The sequence below is a fragment of the Oryctolagus cuniculus genome, chromosome X, assembly GCF_964237555.1.
Source record: "Oryctolagus cuniculus chromosome X, mOryCun1.1, whole genome shotgun sequence".
NCBI classification, from domain to species: Eukaryota; Metazoa; Chordata; class Mammalia; order Lagomorpha; family Leporidae; genus Oryctolagus; species Oryctolagus cuniculus.
The window spans coordinates 58,062,757-58,081,337 of NC_091453.1; the positions used below are offsets into that span (position 1 = coordinate 58,062,757).

At 32.8% G+C, this 18,581-nt stretch overlaps 1 protein-coding gene across 6 annotated transcripts in view; it reads right to left on the reverse strand.

The window, feature by feature from the left end:
- The window catches only part of PCDH11X (protocadherin 11 X-linked), a 754,441-nt gene that overhangs the window by 659,421 nt on the left and 76,439 nt on the right, over positions 1-18,581 (reverse strand). For all 6 annotated transcript variants that reach the window (XM_070066783.1, XM_051827412.2, XM_051827411.2 and 3 more), the window contains one exon: positions 10,557-13,052. In XM_070066783.1, the coding sequence (XP_069922884.1) occupies positions 10,557-13,001 (2,445 nt within the window). In that variant the 5' untranslated portion in view covers positions 13,002-13,052. The remainder of the gene's footprint in view (positions 1-10,556; positions 13,053-18,581) is intronic.

The following is an 18,581-nucleotide window of genomic DNA, read 5'->3' on the forward strand; positions in this document are numbered from 1 at the left end:
TTGCCCTGCATCCTTACCCCTCATGGCCAATCCCTCACTGTAATCAACAACATTCTCCACATTATCTTGCTTGCAGTAGAAGTTTGAGAAATATTTAGTCTGATTTGAACACATGGTAAATCTCATCATGTAGCACGTTTTATTTAATATGTTGGTTAACAAATTATATCATATTACCAATATTCAATGAATTAAATTACGAAAAATGCACAAAACTAAAACTTTAGTAAACAATTTAATTTTGTCTTCTTCATTGTTCTAGGTGATTTGAAAAGGATCAGTTACCTCACAATGTTGGTGAATATGAGTGTCAGTAAATTTTTGGTTAATTCAACATAAGTAATGTGTTATATTATGAGGAATGTAGGATGTTATTGAGATAAAATATTTTAGAATCTTTGATGATGTTAATGAAATTGGTAGCCCCTGCTGACACCAACCACTTCAAAAAATATCAGAAGATGTGTTATTGCAATGAAGAAACAACTTTATTTATAGATATTCACTTAATACAGATTATACACACTTTATGCATCAAAATTACATAAAATACAACCAGGTGTTAGTGTCTACATGTATTCCAGTTGAAAGATGCTCTATAATATTCATTCTAATTTATTCACACAAAACCTGTTTATTCTTTTTTAAAATCACAGCTACAAAATACAAAGAAAAGCAAAAATTTTAAGGTGACTGTTATGTGTCCACTTGAATTTTGAATCTTCACAATTTTAATGTTACAGTTTTTCTTCAAATACCATTCTTAGTACTAACTCCACTCAGAAACAGAAATTACATTAAATTGTACACATTTTCTATATGATATCCTCAATTATTCCTATGATGCATGTCAATCCATAATCTACAAAAATGTGTGCATGTACATATACATAGTAAGGTGTGTATGCATATAAATGATGATGGGTGAAAACATGAATTAGACCTATAATACTATAGAAAGCTGAAACTGAAAATTTGACATTGTACAGAGAATTAACAGCAAGCTACATATCTCTTCTATTTTCACAAGTATTACAATTAAGAAAGGTATTAATGCAAAATAAAGAGGATTGATTTAATGGACTTTTACGTGGATATATTTTAGTCATATTAACTTAGCAGAAGTTGTCTATTACTGAAGAATAATTTGTCTTTGCTTTCTGATGTACAGGAGAGGAAGAACATACACTAGTATGTAGATAACAAAAAGGAATTTAATTTTTTCATGTATACTTTAATATTATTGGACATTGATCATTCAGAACAGGGAAACATGATGAAGAGACACACTGCTATTATATTACAGCCAGGTAACATGGTTTAAAAGGAAAAAATCATATGAGCACATATTCAGAATGCACTTAATATGACAGGAGCTTCACCAAATGAAAGATGATATATTGGATGATATAAGGGATAAAGGATGATTATAGTTTAAAGTGGGACATAACGCTTTAAAAGGAGACAATATCACTGTAAATGTAGATGTGTCATCTTAGACCAAGCTATCTTTAAAATGAAGTTTCTATCACTGTTTTCTGATAGAAATTTTACAAACACATACATGCATATATGCAGACATATGTATGTTTATACATATACTAATCCATTTTAGTCAAACTATTTTATAATTACTTCAACATAAAATTAAAATCAATTTTCCTTTAGGCACACAAATAAGTTTTTTTTTTATTTCTAGACATGAGATAAAAGCTTATGTTTCAGTTTCCAAACCTAAATCTTAATTGTATATTCCCTATAATTTCTATAATTTTGAAATGAATGTGTGTGTAACATTATAAACAAATAAAATTTATAAATGTAAAGTTGAATTGTAGTACCTTGTGGAACTTTGTTGTTAAACATCAACTACTCTAGATTCAGACAATGAGTTTTGAGTGACTGTGATCAAATGATTGAAAATAATAATGAAATAATCATATGATTTCTCATTTAGGGGCTCATAGACTAATTTTCCAGAGTTCATGCAAGCCTTTCTTGAAAATAAATCTATGTGTTTACATGCCAAAAGAGCTGGTCAAAATTTTTTAAATTTTCAATTACTTCAAGCTTGTGACACTGAACAACTCTTTGAGCTATGTAATTGAATTCCTGGAAATTTTGTTGTGCAAGATAACAATGTTTATGATTAATTCTCTTTTAATAACGCATAATTGAAATGGTGATCTACATTGATTATGTAATTAAGTTAGAATTAATATGCAATAAAACAAGTAGATACATGTTAAAGTATTTTATGCATTTCTGTAAAAGTACTTTTATCAGAATTGCACATTTGTTTACTTTTAACTGTGACTGAACAGGGTAAAAGCATTATTTTTAAACTTTTCCCTAATTAAGTGTAAAATTAAAGTGTTATTTTGTCATTTAATGTTCTCATCAAGTTTTGAGGTAAAATAATGAAAATTTTTAGAAACATTGACTTTCAAAGTGAGTAATGCTTTATGAAATAAATAAGTGAATAATCAATAAATATAAAGCTAAAGTATAAGGAATTGTAAATGTTTCCAAGAAACTCATTGAAATACTTCATTTTCATTATTATGCAAATTTGACTAACTGAATTCTAATGAAATGTGATATTTCCACTTAAAAAAGTTTTATTTCTAATTGGATAGAATGTGTATATGTGTGAATAATTAGCTATCTAAAAAGGTACAGTTTAAGTAATTTTAATTGAGAAAATCTATAATATGGAAGAGGTAAAAGAGTTGGTTGTAAGAATTCTTGGAAATAATTAAATTACTTGGTTGTGCCTGATAAAGGAAAGTGTGGCGGAAATGAAGATGGCGTTCTTATTAATTAAAAAAGTTTTTTAATGAAAACGATATTTTACCTGAAGGGAAGTTAATCTTATGGTAGAGATATGTAGCATGCCTCTGTATTACACTGCCAACTAATCAAACTATGCTATTACATGATTGTGTCCAATCACACATCTATAAAAATAAATAATATGCATAATAAATATGTTGATATTCAATAAGTGTAAAAAATCTTGTGCAGTTCATAATATAAAATGAAGAGAATAATACTGTAAGATTAAAATGCACCACTTCCAAAAGTTATAGAGCCTTCAAACAGAATTACTAAGTAAGTTATAAAGAATTTACTTACATAAATGGCAATAAAAACAAATAACTTTAAAATTCTTCATCTAAAATCTATCTGCAATTTTCTGAATTTTTCTTAAATGATTGTGTTTTGCATGTATAATAAAATAAAAGCCTATAGCTACTCTAGAATTTTTGAAGTCTATTCCTAATTATAAATACCCCATTAAATCACAAATCTCATGAACACCCTTAATGAGTGAAAAAACAAATTGCACATAGTTCTTTTTCTTAAATAGTGATTTGTATAACACATACAGTTTTCAGTTATCACAGCACCTTTGAATATGCTAGAAAACTAAATAATACTTCAAATAAACAAAGAGTAAACTCCACAACATCTAAGAAAATGTCTTTACACAAGAGCACCTACAGGAAGCATTTACAGAGTGTGGCTTTAGTCATATGAGAGTTCATAAGGTCTGCGTCTGTAGCATTGCAGTTGATATCAGGCTTCACATCACACTCAGCTAGATGTACAATTACAACACCTAATTAAACAGTGAGGATCATAGGGGATAAAATAGGAAAATGAGGCAGTAGTATTTTATATTGGAATGAATAGTAAATATTGCACAAAATAGTGGTTACCTGATTAAATCAAAGTTCAGTGTTTAAGGGTTGTTCTGAAGTGCATGCATTTTCATTGGTAATATAGACAGGGTAGTCAACAGAAAAAACAGAATACATATACATTAAAGACTACTTAACATATGAAATTTAAATTGTTTTATAATGGTACACTTAAATCATTGAACATAAAATATTGTCCAAAATAAACAATAAATATTGTCCAAATATTCTTTTTAAATGTCTTAAATTTAAAAATAAAGTTTTATATTTAAAGTAAAATGAAGGAATGCATTTCACTGTTTTATTTTCAATTTATGTACTAGAGATTTTAATTTAAAATTAGTATTTCTTAGAATGCTTGCTGGGTAGAAAGTATAAAGTATGCTGTAGCTAATCAGTCTACTTCTGATTCAATAACTTAAGTTCACAAAAAGTTTTTTATATCTACAATACTAATCTTAAGATTTGGTATCTTTCTGTCTTTTTCTATTCATTGACTAGAATAAGAACCACAGAGACTGCCAAGGACACTTCATTGAGAATATTCCAAGTGGCCATTAATGCCAACACAAGGGGTTAGAAACATATAATAATAGCATCAACTAAACTACAAGTGCCACTATTTTAACTGGTAAGATGGAAACAAGCAGGAAATGCAAATTTTAATCCTGCTTGGCTTCTGTGAAAAGCTAGCTACAATGCCTTCCATATTATTCTCAAATGGAAATATTATTCCTTTAAACACAAGCAAAGAATAGATGAAGGACAGTTAAATAGACAAAATTAAAATCCATTTTCATTGATGGCCCAATTTTAAACACTGTTTATTTCCAATCCTCATTGGCCTTTATGGGTAAATATTTTAGCACAAAGAGTAGGAAAGAAATCAATTTAGAAGTTCCTTTCTCACAGAAGCTGCATTCTGAGAGATGGAATAACTTACAGCTTTAAAAATAAAGTTTCTATTTTCATCTTCTGCAAAGACGACACACAAAACCATTGAGGAATGCTTTAAAGAGATTCTGGATAATTATTCCAAGATATTTCTTCTTCATACATACAAAGGGGTGATGAGGAGATTTTCTCTTTACAGTCACAAAGGAATGGGCACACAGTGAAAGAAATATGAAGTATTCTCCCTTAACTCACACAGTGTACAGAAACTGAGAGATCGAGGTAGCCATGACATATCATTTTAAATGCATTTACATAATAAGTACATACACAAATGATAATGAAGCTATGGCAGTTTGTTATAGGACATTTACACTCCTGATTCACTTTCTTGAGTTTCATTATTTTATTTACAAGTAAACTGAGACTCTGGATTTTAGAAACTCACACTTTTAGTATATCTTGATACTTACAGGGCAATGACTTTAGGGGTACACTAAATTGGCTCAATTTTGACATTCTTGGGAATGATATGAATTAAACAAAATATTTAATTTATGAGAAAGAAATGTGGTAGAACTGTAAAATTGTTCTATGTGAATAACTTGTACCAAGGTAAATTTTAATTTTTAACATTTTTCTACAATTATCTTTTGCAATATAATATTGTACTTAAAGTAACATCTCTCATTACCAGTAAAAGTAGTTACACTCACAGACATTATAATCAGCTATTAACTGTTTAAGCAGCCAGATAGCACATACGTTCAAGGAACTTGACAGCATTGGAGGTATAAGAGATTCCATATTAAATCAATAGGAACACTAAATTTTAACATAAATGTGTTTAAAATATTATCTATATTGAATATACCCAAGAATTATACTAATTTGAAATGCTAAATACAGCATGAACTTCTTTTAAATACTTTTACATTAAAGAACACTTCAAATAATACTCTGATTTTAATGTACATACATGACAGACAAAATCCTACTCACATTTTTTCAAGATAAAATATACAAATAAGCATTTGAATGAAAATTCAGGAAGAAAAAGTTATGTCATGTTGTGATTATAAAGGTCCTTTATACTCCCTTTATGTCCCAAGAAATCAAGAGGGTTTTTTTTTTAAATTCTGTTAGTAATGTTAGTAAGTCATAAGCAGCTTAAAGAATATAGTATAAAATTGGAACATGCCATTCTTTCCTCAATAAAATACAATGTACACCAAATTCAAAACACTTACTCCTTTGTGTAGGAAATGAGTTAATCAACATGGTGTAAAAGGTGAGTAAATTTTGAAAGTCAGATTATGAAAGTAATGATATGTGTTCTGTAATTTAATGCCAGAGAAAGAAAATAAATCTATTTAAATGTGACTTTAGTGCTTATATATTCCCTAGGTAGTTTCAAAATTAAGATATAATCTTTTTCAAATACCTGCCTAAAGCCGTGTTTCTACACTCATGTGATTGAAGTTCTGTTTCATATTCAAGAAATACTAATGCATTTTCTCAAAGTATCAGGGAGTATAAACAACTTTACATTCTCCTTTGGTAGATAAAAATAGCAAGAAGTTCTTTTTACGTATTTATAGAAAAAGGAAACATGATTACAACAAAAAATTTTTTTAACGATTAAAGTAGTGGAACAACATGATTACAATCAACCTAAAAAAAGTAAAATTGTTTTCTATCATCCAACTTTTAAGCAGAGTGCTGGATAATTATAACGATTTTCTTGGCAACACTATGCTAGTTCAAAGCACTGAAGTTTTTGTTTTCATTTTTTTTGTTTGGTTGGTCTTAAAAATATCTCTTTCCCTGGATACCTTTAAGAGGGCAGTTTGGATAGTTCAGCTTCATTTCCAAACTCCTGGATATGATGTTTAAATTCTTCAGCAATCAGACTGGGCAAGTAATTCCAGGTTTCATGATTGATACATTAACCATCAGTATGTACAAGACAGCATTCTATTACATTACCATTGTTTAAATTCAGAGCAAGCAAACATAGAAACAGCATGTTAGAACTCCATTACTGCACTGCACTGTTTCTTCCATAAATTTTAAGCTTTGTTCTCCAGATTACAGCTAAAGAAACACACGGTTCGACTGGGGCATCATTTTTAATGTGGTTTTTGTTTTGTTTGCTTTTATAGTGGGAAACCCAGATTAAAAAATTAATAATCTTAGCCAAATTTTGAAATCACAAATCATTGAAATATTTTGGAAAAGGAATGGAATTATGTTGTTCCTAGAAAGTTATATCTCACTGCAGATTTCAATAGTTGATGTCCTGGAATCAGTCTAGGACAAGAAAAATAACATGTTATCAAAATCAGATGGTTGTGTTTTAGGAACCTTATTTGCCAAGCATGCTACATGGCTAAAATTCACATTATCAAAATACTGATGCACAAAATCAAAGTTTTGAACTTAACAACAGTGGATACCAATGTTATTCCAAGCTAACTAAAAATGCTGTTTTCATTTTGAATCTACAATGTAGTTTCATCCATAAATTATATCTATGTCAGTCTTTCACCATTCTTTGTACCTCACTTCTAAATCACAAGACTATTTCAACTCAAATCATTGGAATTTGTTAGAAATTTTTAGGGGAGGGAGGGAGAATAAAGTACCTCGAATATATGTCTAAAGCAGTGACAGCTATATAGAAAGCCCTAAAAAAATTGGGCTTTAATTTTTATTCTCCTCTATTTTGCAAATGTATAGATTTCACTATAGTTTAATGGGGGATCTGTGTTGGATAAGACGGTTTTGTCAGCATATCTTGTTTATATGACAATCATCAACACTGATTCTCAAACAATTATTTATACTCATTGTTTTTCTAAGGTCATAACAACAAAATATTATTTGCTCTGAAAGGTGTTCATAGAAAATAATCTGAAAAATCATTCTCTTAAATTCACGTCTCTCATTTCTACTACAATAAACACAAAATGTCTTCCATAATTCATGTAAAAACATATGCAAAAAGGTGCATCTTATTCCCCAAGTAAAGGCAGCTTAATGCAATATATGCATTCCTTTCTAATAAACATTTCATATTTTTCAGAACACCAGAGTCAGAAAAAAATCTGTAGAAAGTATTTGATTCTCCTTTCACAATATAAAATTTCTAATAAATAGTCTTACATCCAACAATCTACCAAAACCATTTTATTTCCCCACTTCCATATTCCTACCCAATGAGTAATGAAGTAAATTTAAATACCACCCTTAATTCTCCTCTTGAAAATGTATTTCTCACTTTGTTTAAAGTAAAGTAGAATATTTCCACTTTTTGCTACAGTAATATTTTATTCTACTGTCAGAATTTCCTTAAGGAACAATGAACTTTTATTGCACTGGCTGACACTTTTCCGCATTTTCTATGATGTTTCTTTGAAAAGAAGACACCTACTGTATTTGAATTTTTAAATACATAATACCTTTTTCAATGCTCACTTATCTTGTTAGCATTCTGAAGTATCAGTGAATATAAGATGCCTCTTCTAGCATTAATGACAAATTGAAGAGTAGATGGCAAGAATAAAGAAAATTGTAGATGTAGCACAAAATGAAGCATTCAAATTAGTTTTAGCATCAAATTAGTCTGCCTAAGCTCACCAATTTATGTCTACAAAATATTTAGTAATGAATACAAAACTACTGTTAACTATGGAATAAAAAGTTTATGATTTATTTATATTTTAAAATGGGAAAAAATCACCTAAGGTATGTGAGAACCCACTGATTATAAGACTGTCCTTTCATTTAATAAAAACCTAATGACAACCAGTAACTCATTCTCATGAGCATTTACTTTTTATGTTTTGTCTGATTCATGGAGCTATTTCTCTTATGATATCTTAACAATATAACAAAAAATGCCATCATAGGAATATGATATCTTAGCAGTATAACAAAAAAATGTCATCATGGGAAAGAGTTATCAATTATGACCTTTCAAAATATTTTAAAAACAAAAATATGAATTTATTTGTAAAATATTTCAATATTTTCCTTTATGCATGCCTTGCTTACTGTATGTTCATATAGCTAAATAAAATTAGTCTAACTCATAGAACATCTTTGTGCCTCTGAAAATAGATTAAACCAGAACTTGTGCTTTTGAGTAGCTTTGTGAGTCAATCTACCAAAACCAATGATATACAAATGTAATTCACAAATCCCACCCTGTGCTTACTTTTTAAAGCAAGTTACAAATTTAGCCTAAGGAAAAGTGTTATTTGGAAATGCAACACAATAAGGTGTTATCATAAAGGAGACCTTTCTGTTGAGAAATGTTTTCAAGAAGCAGAATAACTGGAACTAGGAAATGAGAGTGCCCTTTTGAATGGTTAAATATAAACAGAAACATACTCTGAGGGTAGATGAAGTATCTATTCTGTTTATCGCCCATCAAACATCCACCAAAAGTAGATGGGACTCAACTGACGTAGAAACAGTTACTGCCCCGTCATACAAAGCATAACCGAAATTCCACACAGACTAGGGTACTATTTCATCTTAGCTTTCGCACCATCACTGAATTAGATTACCACTGTAGCAAAAGTGCACCCACAACTGAATTAAAAACTTACCTTTACCAGGTGATTAAGAGAGAAATTTTGATATTATTTGTATAATGTAACTGTTCACATCCTTGAATGATCTCCACTCCTGAAGCTATTTCCACAATTATGGTAAATCATTTACACTGTTATCTTGAATTGGTAGTCTGCTTTAATATCTCTAATTTTTGGCAAGAGGAAATGCCTAGCTAATATCAGTACCACTTTATTAAGCCTGAATAAATTTTCAAAAGACATTATTCACCAAAACAGAGATTACGTACATTTTTAATTTCCCAGACAAAATAAAACAGTGTACATGTGACAGGACTTTGTGAGACAAAAAAGTGCAGATAGATTCCATTACTTGATTTTTATTAAGGAATCAAACATAATTAATTCAGTTAATTTAATTATGGATTTCTAGGATGAATTTGCATTCATTTCTCCATGTGATATAGATTAAAAAGACAGCATGAACTCTGGTTTCTTTATATCTATTACATTTTAATTTATTGTGCACAGATTTCTTGGTCTTAATATGGTCATAGTTTCCTACATACCTACTAGAGAAGGCAAACATATTTCATTTTCCAAAAGTCATTATTTTTTAAGAATGTCTCCTGAAGGGCTCTGAATTCCTTACATAAATATGCAAATATTTAAACGGACATGAGTATCTAAAATAGAGATCTCATGTATACTTCATTCTCTTTCTTGAAGATTAGAGTGATCATGCTTTCATTTATCTAATCCAAATTCTTACTATATTGTGCAAATATAGGTTTGATGAACCAGAATAATTTTTAGTTCCTAATATGAAAATGACACTTTTCTTTACAGGGATCTGGAGGCATGGTGAGATAGAATGGGGGAGGACATCTACGTGTCATTTAATTTCCTTGAGCAGCCAAAATTTTCCCAAATTAAGATTGGATTCTCAATTCCATTAGTATTAAGAACTGCTTGTTCGATTTGAAAAGACTTCCACCATCATGTATCTAGCCCAAACTCTTGTGGCCCTCAGGCACACAATGGTACAGAGGACAGTGCTACAATCCTTGTTTTGGAGTTTTTCCAGTATATTCTCCAGCAAGAAGGGCCACACTGCCATCTACAGACACAATTACCCCTATTATAATGATCATTCTGCACCCAATTTTCCTACAATAATTAGTCATTTTGTTCTGATTGTCTATCAAACTTTTTAAATTAATCTATGTATCTATTTTGATATTTCTGCAGAATATTTTCATTTTGATCCCTCTTTGAAGTCATAACATTCTGTAAAGTTCCAAATCAACAGAAAATTATTTTACAATAACATAAAGTAAAAAAAGCTACATAGGACACATAAATTACCTACCGGTCTGGTGTGTACAGACACAGGGGCCTTGAAGGTTGTCACCGGATAGCTGCACTCAGAAACGCTGTAGGGATCAGAACTGCTGGAGGAGCACTTGGAGATGGAATCACAGGCCACAAAGGTGTTATCGAGAGGCAGTTCCTGAATGATGTGGTGCTTAGAATTCAGGGGCGTCTCAGGCTGGATCTGGAAGGTCGGCTGTGGAGAGGCAGATTTGTAGTGTCGGGCCAAATCAGGGCTGTCAGGCTTGAATGTGGTAGGTGTTGTGCCCCAGTTGTACTTGCCCATGGTTTGCTCTTCCAGCTCAATGGGAAGGTCAAGTGTGACACTGTTTCCATCATTGTCAGCATCATCTGCCTTTGCTTCTTCAATAGTGACAAAGTTAAGCAGCAAGTTCTTAGGGGCATTCTTCTTCTTCTTCTTCTTCTTTTTCTTCATCATTATCATCTGTCTGTTTTCTGGGTTTGGGGTAACCCATTCAGAATTCTGTTTGTTTTTCTGAGCAGCCTTAAGATGTGGTGCTTGGCGACATCTTACGACAGCAGTGATGAAAATAACTAGGATGACAGTTATGGTGCCAGCAACAATGGCAACCATGATCTTGACATAGTCACTGGTTGGTGAGGATGCATCAGCTGTCTCAACATTTTGTGTCACTGGTGTTTCAATGCTTTTGTGCACCAATTCATTAATCAGTGTAGCATTGGTCACTGATTCATTCACGAACAGATTGACAACTATAACATTGAAGAGGGAATCAGGTTGTCCTAAGTCCTTAGCTTTTACTACCAATCTGTGTAAACCAAGGTCAGCAACAACACATTTCTCTTTCAGTGTGATATTTCCTGATGTTTGGTCAATTATAAACAGACCCTTTGCGTTTCCCCCTGCAATGCTGTAACGAATTTCTGCATTCATGCCAGTATCATTGTCAACAGCAACTACCTGAAAGACCACTGCTCCTGGATTAGTAGATGGTAGAACCAATTCATAGGAGTAGTTGGAAGGAGGGATAACAAAAACTGGTTTGTTGTCATTGACATCAACCACATTAATGGTTACTTTGGCAGTTGAAGAGCGTGATACCCTACCACCATCCTCAGCTTTTACATAGAAAGTGTAAGACTCTTGCTTTTCTCTATCAAATGAGATATTTGGTCGGATGACACCAGTCTGTGGATCAATGGTGAACTCATCATTCACATCTACAATGGAGAGAGTGACTGCAGAATTCTCTCCATAGTCAGGATCAGTTACAGTGATGAGTCCCACTGTGCCATGTCTTGGGAGGTTTTCTGGGACATAGAAGTTGTACTCATTGTGAGTGAAAATTGGGCTGTTATCATTCTGATCAAGAACAGTCACTAAGACTGTGGCATTAGTTATTAAGGGTGGAATGCCATTATCTTTTGCCAGAACTGTGAAGTAATATTTTTCCTGTTTTTCTCTATCTAGTTTCTTTACTGCAGTCAGAATGCCTGTACGATGATCCAGATTGAATTCAGGTGGAGCATCAGTGCCCAGCAGGTAATTGATCTCAGCATTCCGCCCACTGTCTGCATCGGTTGCACTTATTTTTGTCAACTGAGTGCCAGGAGAGTTATTTTCAGGAACAGAAATACTTATGAAAGGCTGGGTGAAAACTGGAGCATTGTCATTTTCATCTTTCACTTTGACGAGGAGCATGGATGACTGATTCAAAGGAGGTTTGCCAGCATCCGCAGCCAACAATTTAATGGCATATTCTCTAGTGGACTCATAGTCAAGATATGCAGCAGTCTCCAGGAGGAACTGATTACTAAATACTGGTCTTAATCTGAAAGGGACTTCATGATCTGTGAAACACGTCACCCTACCATTATGGTCAGCATCCTTATCTGTCACAGTTATGAGAGCAACTTTGGTATTGAGTGGGGCATTTTCTGAAAGAACCACGGTGCCATTTGTTGGATTGATGATGTATCTTATGTCAATCGATGGGACATTATCATTGATATCTGTAACGTTTACCAATACCATTGCTCTTGCTGGCATTGATCCACCATCAGTTGCCAAAACCAGTAACTTGTGGCTTGGTGCTTCTTCCCTATCCAGTGGTTCTTTGACTGTGATAAGTCCAGTGGTCGTGTTGAGATGAAACAGTCTCTTGGCAATGTTGGAGACTAGATTGCTGAAATAGAAATGAATCTTGGCATTTTCACCTATGTCAGCATCTGTAGCATGGAGCTGTGTCACTGAAGTACCTACAGGAGCATTTTCAGGTATACTGACTTCAATCTCATTTTCCTTGAAGACTGGGCGGTTGTCATTTGTATCAGCAACACTTACTTGCAAGATAGCGGTACTGGATCTTTGAGGAAAGCCACCATCTTCAACCTTTACTTTCATCACATAGGTATCCTTCTCTTCCCTATCTAATTCCTTTTGAACAATCAGTTGTGGCATCTTGTCTCCTTCTGGTGTTTCAATGACATCAAGCCCAAAAATATTTTGACCCTGGAAAAACATGTAATGAAATACAATTTAACTTTGTTAATAATACAAATTAATATACCAATATCAATATATATCATGAAATGATTTAGCCATGTTAACTTATGTAATGAGAACAACTTTCAATTCCTTGAAGACACATGACATAGTAAGATGTCATAGCAAGACAGAAATAGGTGCCAGAAAACCTGTGTCCTAAATCTCAACTCTGTGTATCACTAATATTGTGATAAGAAGCATGGTTATTCTACATGAATTAAAATATATTTTACTGTAGATATATGTCTAATATGTTTTTTAGCCATCAAATGTAACCAGCAAGTATAGAATATTCATCAAAGACAGCAGCATTCAAGACATCTAATAAATAGAGTCAAAACCTTTGGTAGATGGATGAAATAAAAGGATTTACTGTTATAACAAATTTATGTAAAGTATCAGTACACAGAATTTCATTTTTTTCCTCTAGGAACATATGATGAAATAAAATTATATTGGAGATTAACAATGCAATGTTTTTAACCTCTCCCTGTCTTTTTTAAATAAGCAAGCACAAAGGGCACATACTGAAATGTAGAATTGGAAAAGATAGGTTAGCACAGCACCTTTTTTTTTTTTCTTTATGCACCTGAAGCTACAGTATGGGGATGTTTAAAAAACATTTCCCTATCTGAACTACAATCAGATGAGCCCTAGACAGACAAATAGTGAATATGCCAGCTGATGGAGGAATAGTACTGACTTGCTCTCAGGTGGTTCCTGCCCAGTGTTACATGCGGAATTTTGACAGAAATGAATAGAATAAAAAGATAGTGAGAGTGTGAAGCAAAGATCAGAAGAGGAACTTAAGATTCCTATTACATGAGTCATCTTTAAATATACATGTATTCATTCATTCATGTATGCATATATATGAGGGGGCTTCAAAGAGTTCATGGAAATGCACATTATCTTTTAATTCTATTTTCCACGAACTATCTGAACCTCCTCATATATGATACTGTCGCCTGTTTTAAACCTCTAATAGTACCTTATGATTTCCCTTTATAGTTTTTATTAAAATGCATATATTCACTTAATTAATATAAAGCCGTTACTATCAGTATCATAATTAAATACTTAGATTGTCATTGATTTTTCTCACATCTTAGCTAGAAGTTGATTTTCCATTATATTAGCAAAACATGTTTGCTCACCAACATATATCCCCACTTCCTAGGCAAATGCTCTAATCATATTAGATATTCAATATATCAGCATGCAAAGAATTAATAAAAATAGTATTGGATGCCATGAACTTTAATGAAATACAATTTAGAAACTATTTTTCTACTCATAACTGAGACATTTTGGATGTGAAACTTCCTAAAAGCTTTTTGGGATGCCATTACAAATACAAAATTATCATTAATTACTGTTTATTTCGATCAAATTATAATACTAAACACTGTATTTATTTATATTAAATATTACTATGATAAAATTCTATTTTGCTTAAAATATGCTATAAAAGAAATAATAAATTTCCAGTTTGCCAATTTTCACACAGTAAACAGATATAACATGAAAAAAGTTTGCCTTGCTATATGTTTCAAGAAAAAACACATTCTTTAACTGGTCATATGACTAAAATAAGAATAGAGTTCTAAGTTTAATTGTATGAGTTAAAAACACAACCAATATACACACTTTAGTTCATATAAAAAGTTGAAAAAATCACATTGGAGCAAACTGGTGATTTTAATTAATATTTCTGAAATGCCATCTTAAAATTCATAATCAACATGTAATTCTTCCACCATATCATAGCCCTGTATTTGAATAAACGTATAAGTGAATGTGTAAGTGAATCTTAGCACTAAAAAAATCCAATGTAGTGCATAAATATCTTCAAGCAAATCACAAGAAAAATAAAGCAATGTATTTGGGTATTGCACAAGATTAAAGGGGGATCTTCAAAAAGTTCATGTATAAAAGTGTATTATAAGACAACTATGCATGGATTTCAAATTTTTTTCACCAAAATAAACTTACCTTTTAATTCCATTTTCCACAAACATTTTGAAGTGTCCTTGTATTAACACAGTATAAAAGGAAAAAGTAAATGTTCTGTAGTTCTTGATTTCATATACAATTATACAACTATGACTATAATACACATGGAAAAAAAGAACAGGCTAGTTTAACTTTTAATTTTATGGACTTATGTTTGTGTATTTCCTGTTTACATATTTAGAGTTTAGTCTTATGTGTTTGCCTGACTTTTGAGTTGGTCTTTGCTTTCCCAAGCAAATTAAGGCAAAGTTATGGCAGTGGAAGAATTAAAAAGAATAAAAATACTCTCTGTCTCAGTCATTTTATGTAAAATGGAAATAATCTTAGAAGATAGAATTTTCTTTTTTTATTTATTTATCTGAGGGGGGGAGAGAGCGAGAGAGAGAGTTAGTTCCTATCTGCCAGCTCACTTCTTAAACGCTCATAAAGGCTGGCCTAGGTTGGGCCAAAGCTGAAGCTCGCAACTCAAGGCGGATCTCTGATGTGAGTGGCAGGAACTCAATCACTTGAGCCATTATGTGTTGCTTCCATATTATGTGTTGCTTCCCATAGTGTGCTGTAGCAGAAAGCCAAGAGTCCGAAGCTGGAGCCAGGTACTCCCAAGTACTCCCATATGGGGCCTGAGAATTTTTTTTTTAATTTTTATTTTATTTTTTTTTTTTTTGACAGGCAGAGTGGACAGTGAGAGAGAGAGATAGAGAGAAAGGTCTTCCTTTGCCGTTGGTTCACCCTCCAATGGCCGCCACGGCCAGTGCGCTGCAGCCGGTGCATCGCGCTGATTTGAAGCCAGGTGCTTTTCCTGGTCTCCCATGCGGGTGCAGGACCCAAGCACTTGGGCCATCCTCCACTGCACTCCTGGGCCATAGCAGAGAGCTGGCCTGGAAGAGGGGCAACCGGGACAGAATCCGGCACCCCGACCAGGACTAGAACCCGGTGTGCCAGCGCCGCAAGGCAGAGGATTAGCCTATTGAGCCACGGTGCCAGCCTAGGGCCTGAGAATCTTAACCAGCATGGTAACCACTAGCCCAAATATCTACCCCAAAATGCAGACTTCCTGAATTTCAAGGTGACAATGAAATATACATACCATTTAATAGATAATGTCCCCATTGCTCTTTTGTCTTCTATGACTGTACTAATCAATAAGATAGTGACTCCAAGGGAGGATTTACATTTAAATTTTAATGAATTAAAGTTAGATAAAATTTTCAAATCAGTCTTTATTTATAACAGCCACATTTGAACTCCCAGTAGCTGTATGTGTAGCTATCATGTTACATAGCAAAAATGTAGAACATTTCCATTACTGTAGAAAGTTTTATTGGACTGTACTGTATCTAGTTTTCTTTAACAAAGACACTCAATTTCAACCATGTGATTGCAGGTGTAATGTCCCCTCTCCCAGATATTAAGAGCTCTACGAATGAGTTATTGGTTTATATATGTAAACATCATATTGTCCAGGAAATTTAAACCAGAGTTGCCCACATGTGAGACACAAATACTTTTTAACACAATTCTATCATGATGTTTAAGTTCAATATGAAAAAGTGGTGCCAGCATGACTTTACTATCATTACTGAATGACTGTTCCAAGACTGTTTTCTGTCACATCTCCTTCAGAAATAAAATATGACTAACACATGTATCCAACATTAGTTCTACTTCATGGCAGTTAGCTCAACTGATATTCACATCCTCTTGAACAATGAAAAAACTTAAGCCCTCTGACATATGTTTGACCATGATATCAAGACAGTGAGAAGGGAGAAAAAGGGAAAAAGATGTATGGCTCCTTAATTCATCATCGCCTTAACTCTAGGACAGACATGTCCTAAAAAGAAGTAGTATGTATGGGATAATTCACCTATAGTATCCTGAATTCAAAACATACTTAGAATTATTTGTTTATCCTTGTTTATAAAGGTATTACCTACTTGAGGAAATCCTTTACTACCTATCCAAATGTTGTTTATCCTTCGTCGAGAGCACTAGCTATCATATATGAGAGTAAATCTACTTGAATTACTTAATATACAAAAGGTATGAGTGTATAGTGACATGGCATGACACTTTGTGTATATGTATTGTCTCTGAGAAGATAGCATCTGGTATATGAAGGTTCTTCAAAAGGTTTGTGGGAAATGAAATCAAAATATAAGTTCATTTTGATGCAAAGAATTTCAAAATCTATGCACTTTTTATAATACACATTTCCATGACACTTTTGAAGATGCCTTTTATATGAACACATTCAGTAAGCATCTCTTAGATGAACAAATGCAAGAACTAAAAGGATAGCTCCTGTTTTAAGATAAAGGGAGAGGGGCTGGTACTGTGGTTCAGTGGGTCAAGCCATCATTAGCAGCACCGGAATCCCATGTGGGCACCAGTTCAAGCACCAGCTGCTCAACTTCATATCCAGCTCCCTGCTAACGAGCCTGGGAAAGCAGCAGAGGATGGCCCAAATGCTTGAGTCCCTGCATACGTGTGGGAGACCCAGAAGAAGCTCCTGGTTGCTGAGTTTGCTCTGGCTCAGCCCTGGTCGTTGTGGCCATTTAGAGAGTGAATCAGCAGATGGAAGATCTCTCTGTCTCTGTCTCTCCCTCTTTCTCAGTAATTCTGACTTTCAAATAAGTTAATAAATAGATCTTGAAAAAAAAAAAAACAGATAGAAACAAAGCAGAGTTTGTACTTCTTTTTAATCCTTAGCCTATATTGGCACAGAAATAGTCTACAACTGTTCACTAAGGAGTCTTTTTTCTTTTCCTTTAATAAAGCTATCTAGAAAACAATTTCAGAGTTATTTTCTGAAACATCTACGTTATTTTGTTAAAGGAGTAATAAAAGCTGAAGCATCAAGGATGTAATAAAAGCTAAAGTGTCAAAAGCTAGTAAAATGTTACAACCTAGTTGTAAACCTTTATTTTCAGAAGAAATTATGACATACTAAGTGTGGTATGTGGTCAGCACAATACTTATAAAATTGAAAACTCTACTTCTGTGCAATACACATGCACAGTAAAAATAAAAACAAAACCTCAGAGAAGAAAATAGCTTACTGTATGAACTGATGCAAAAGCCATATACACACAATATATTGGTTTTGGATGCTGGTATTTAAAATGACATTGATCTCAAGAACACAAAATTAGAAGTTCAGATTTAGGTCAAGAAAAATTTATGGACTTTCTAATAACGTCATGTAATATAAATAACTTTATTTGATTTTTGAATGATATTTCTTCCTAAGTTGAAAAAAAGCTTTGGGTCCCAAAACCAGGGCAAAAACCGCTGAAATAAGCAAGATGTTAAAACTTTCACTCTTTGTAGGGGTTTTTTAAATCAAAGAAGAGAAAGTTGATGTTAGATATGAAACTCCAAGAGATGCATTTTCTTTGATTTAAAAAATTAAAGGTTATTCAATGCCAAATGAAAAGCTATATTTTTTATGTATTGTTCTGGGAAAGAATTAAA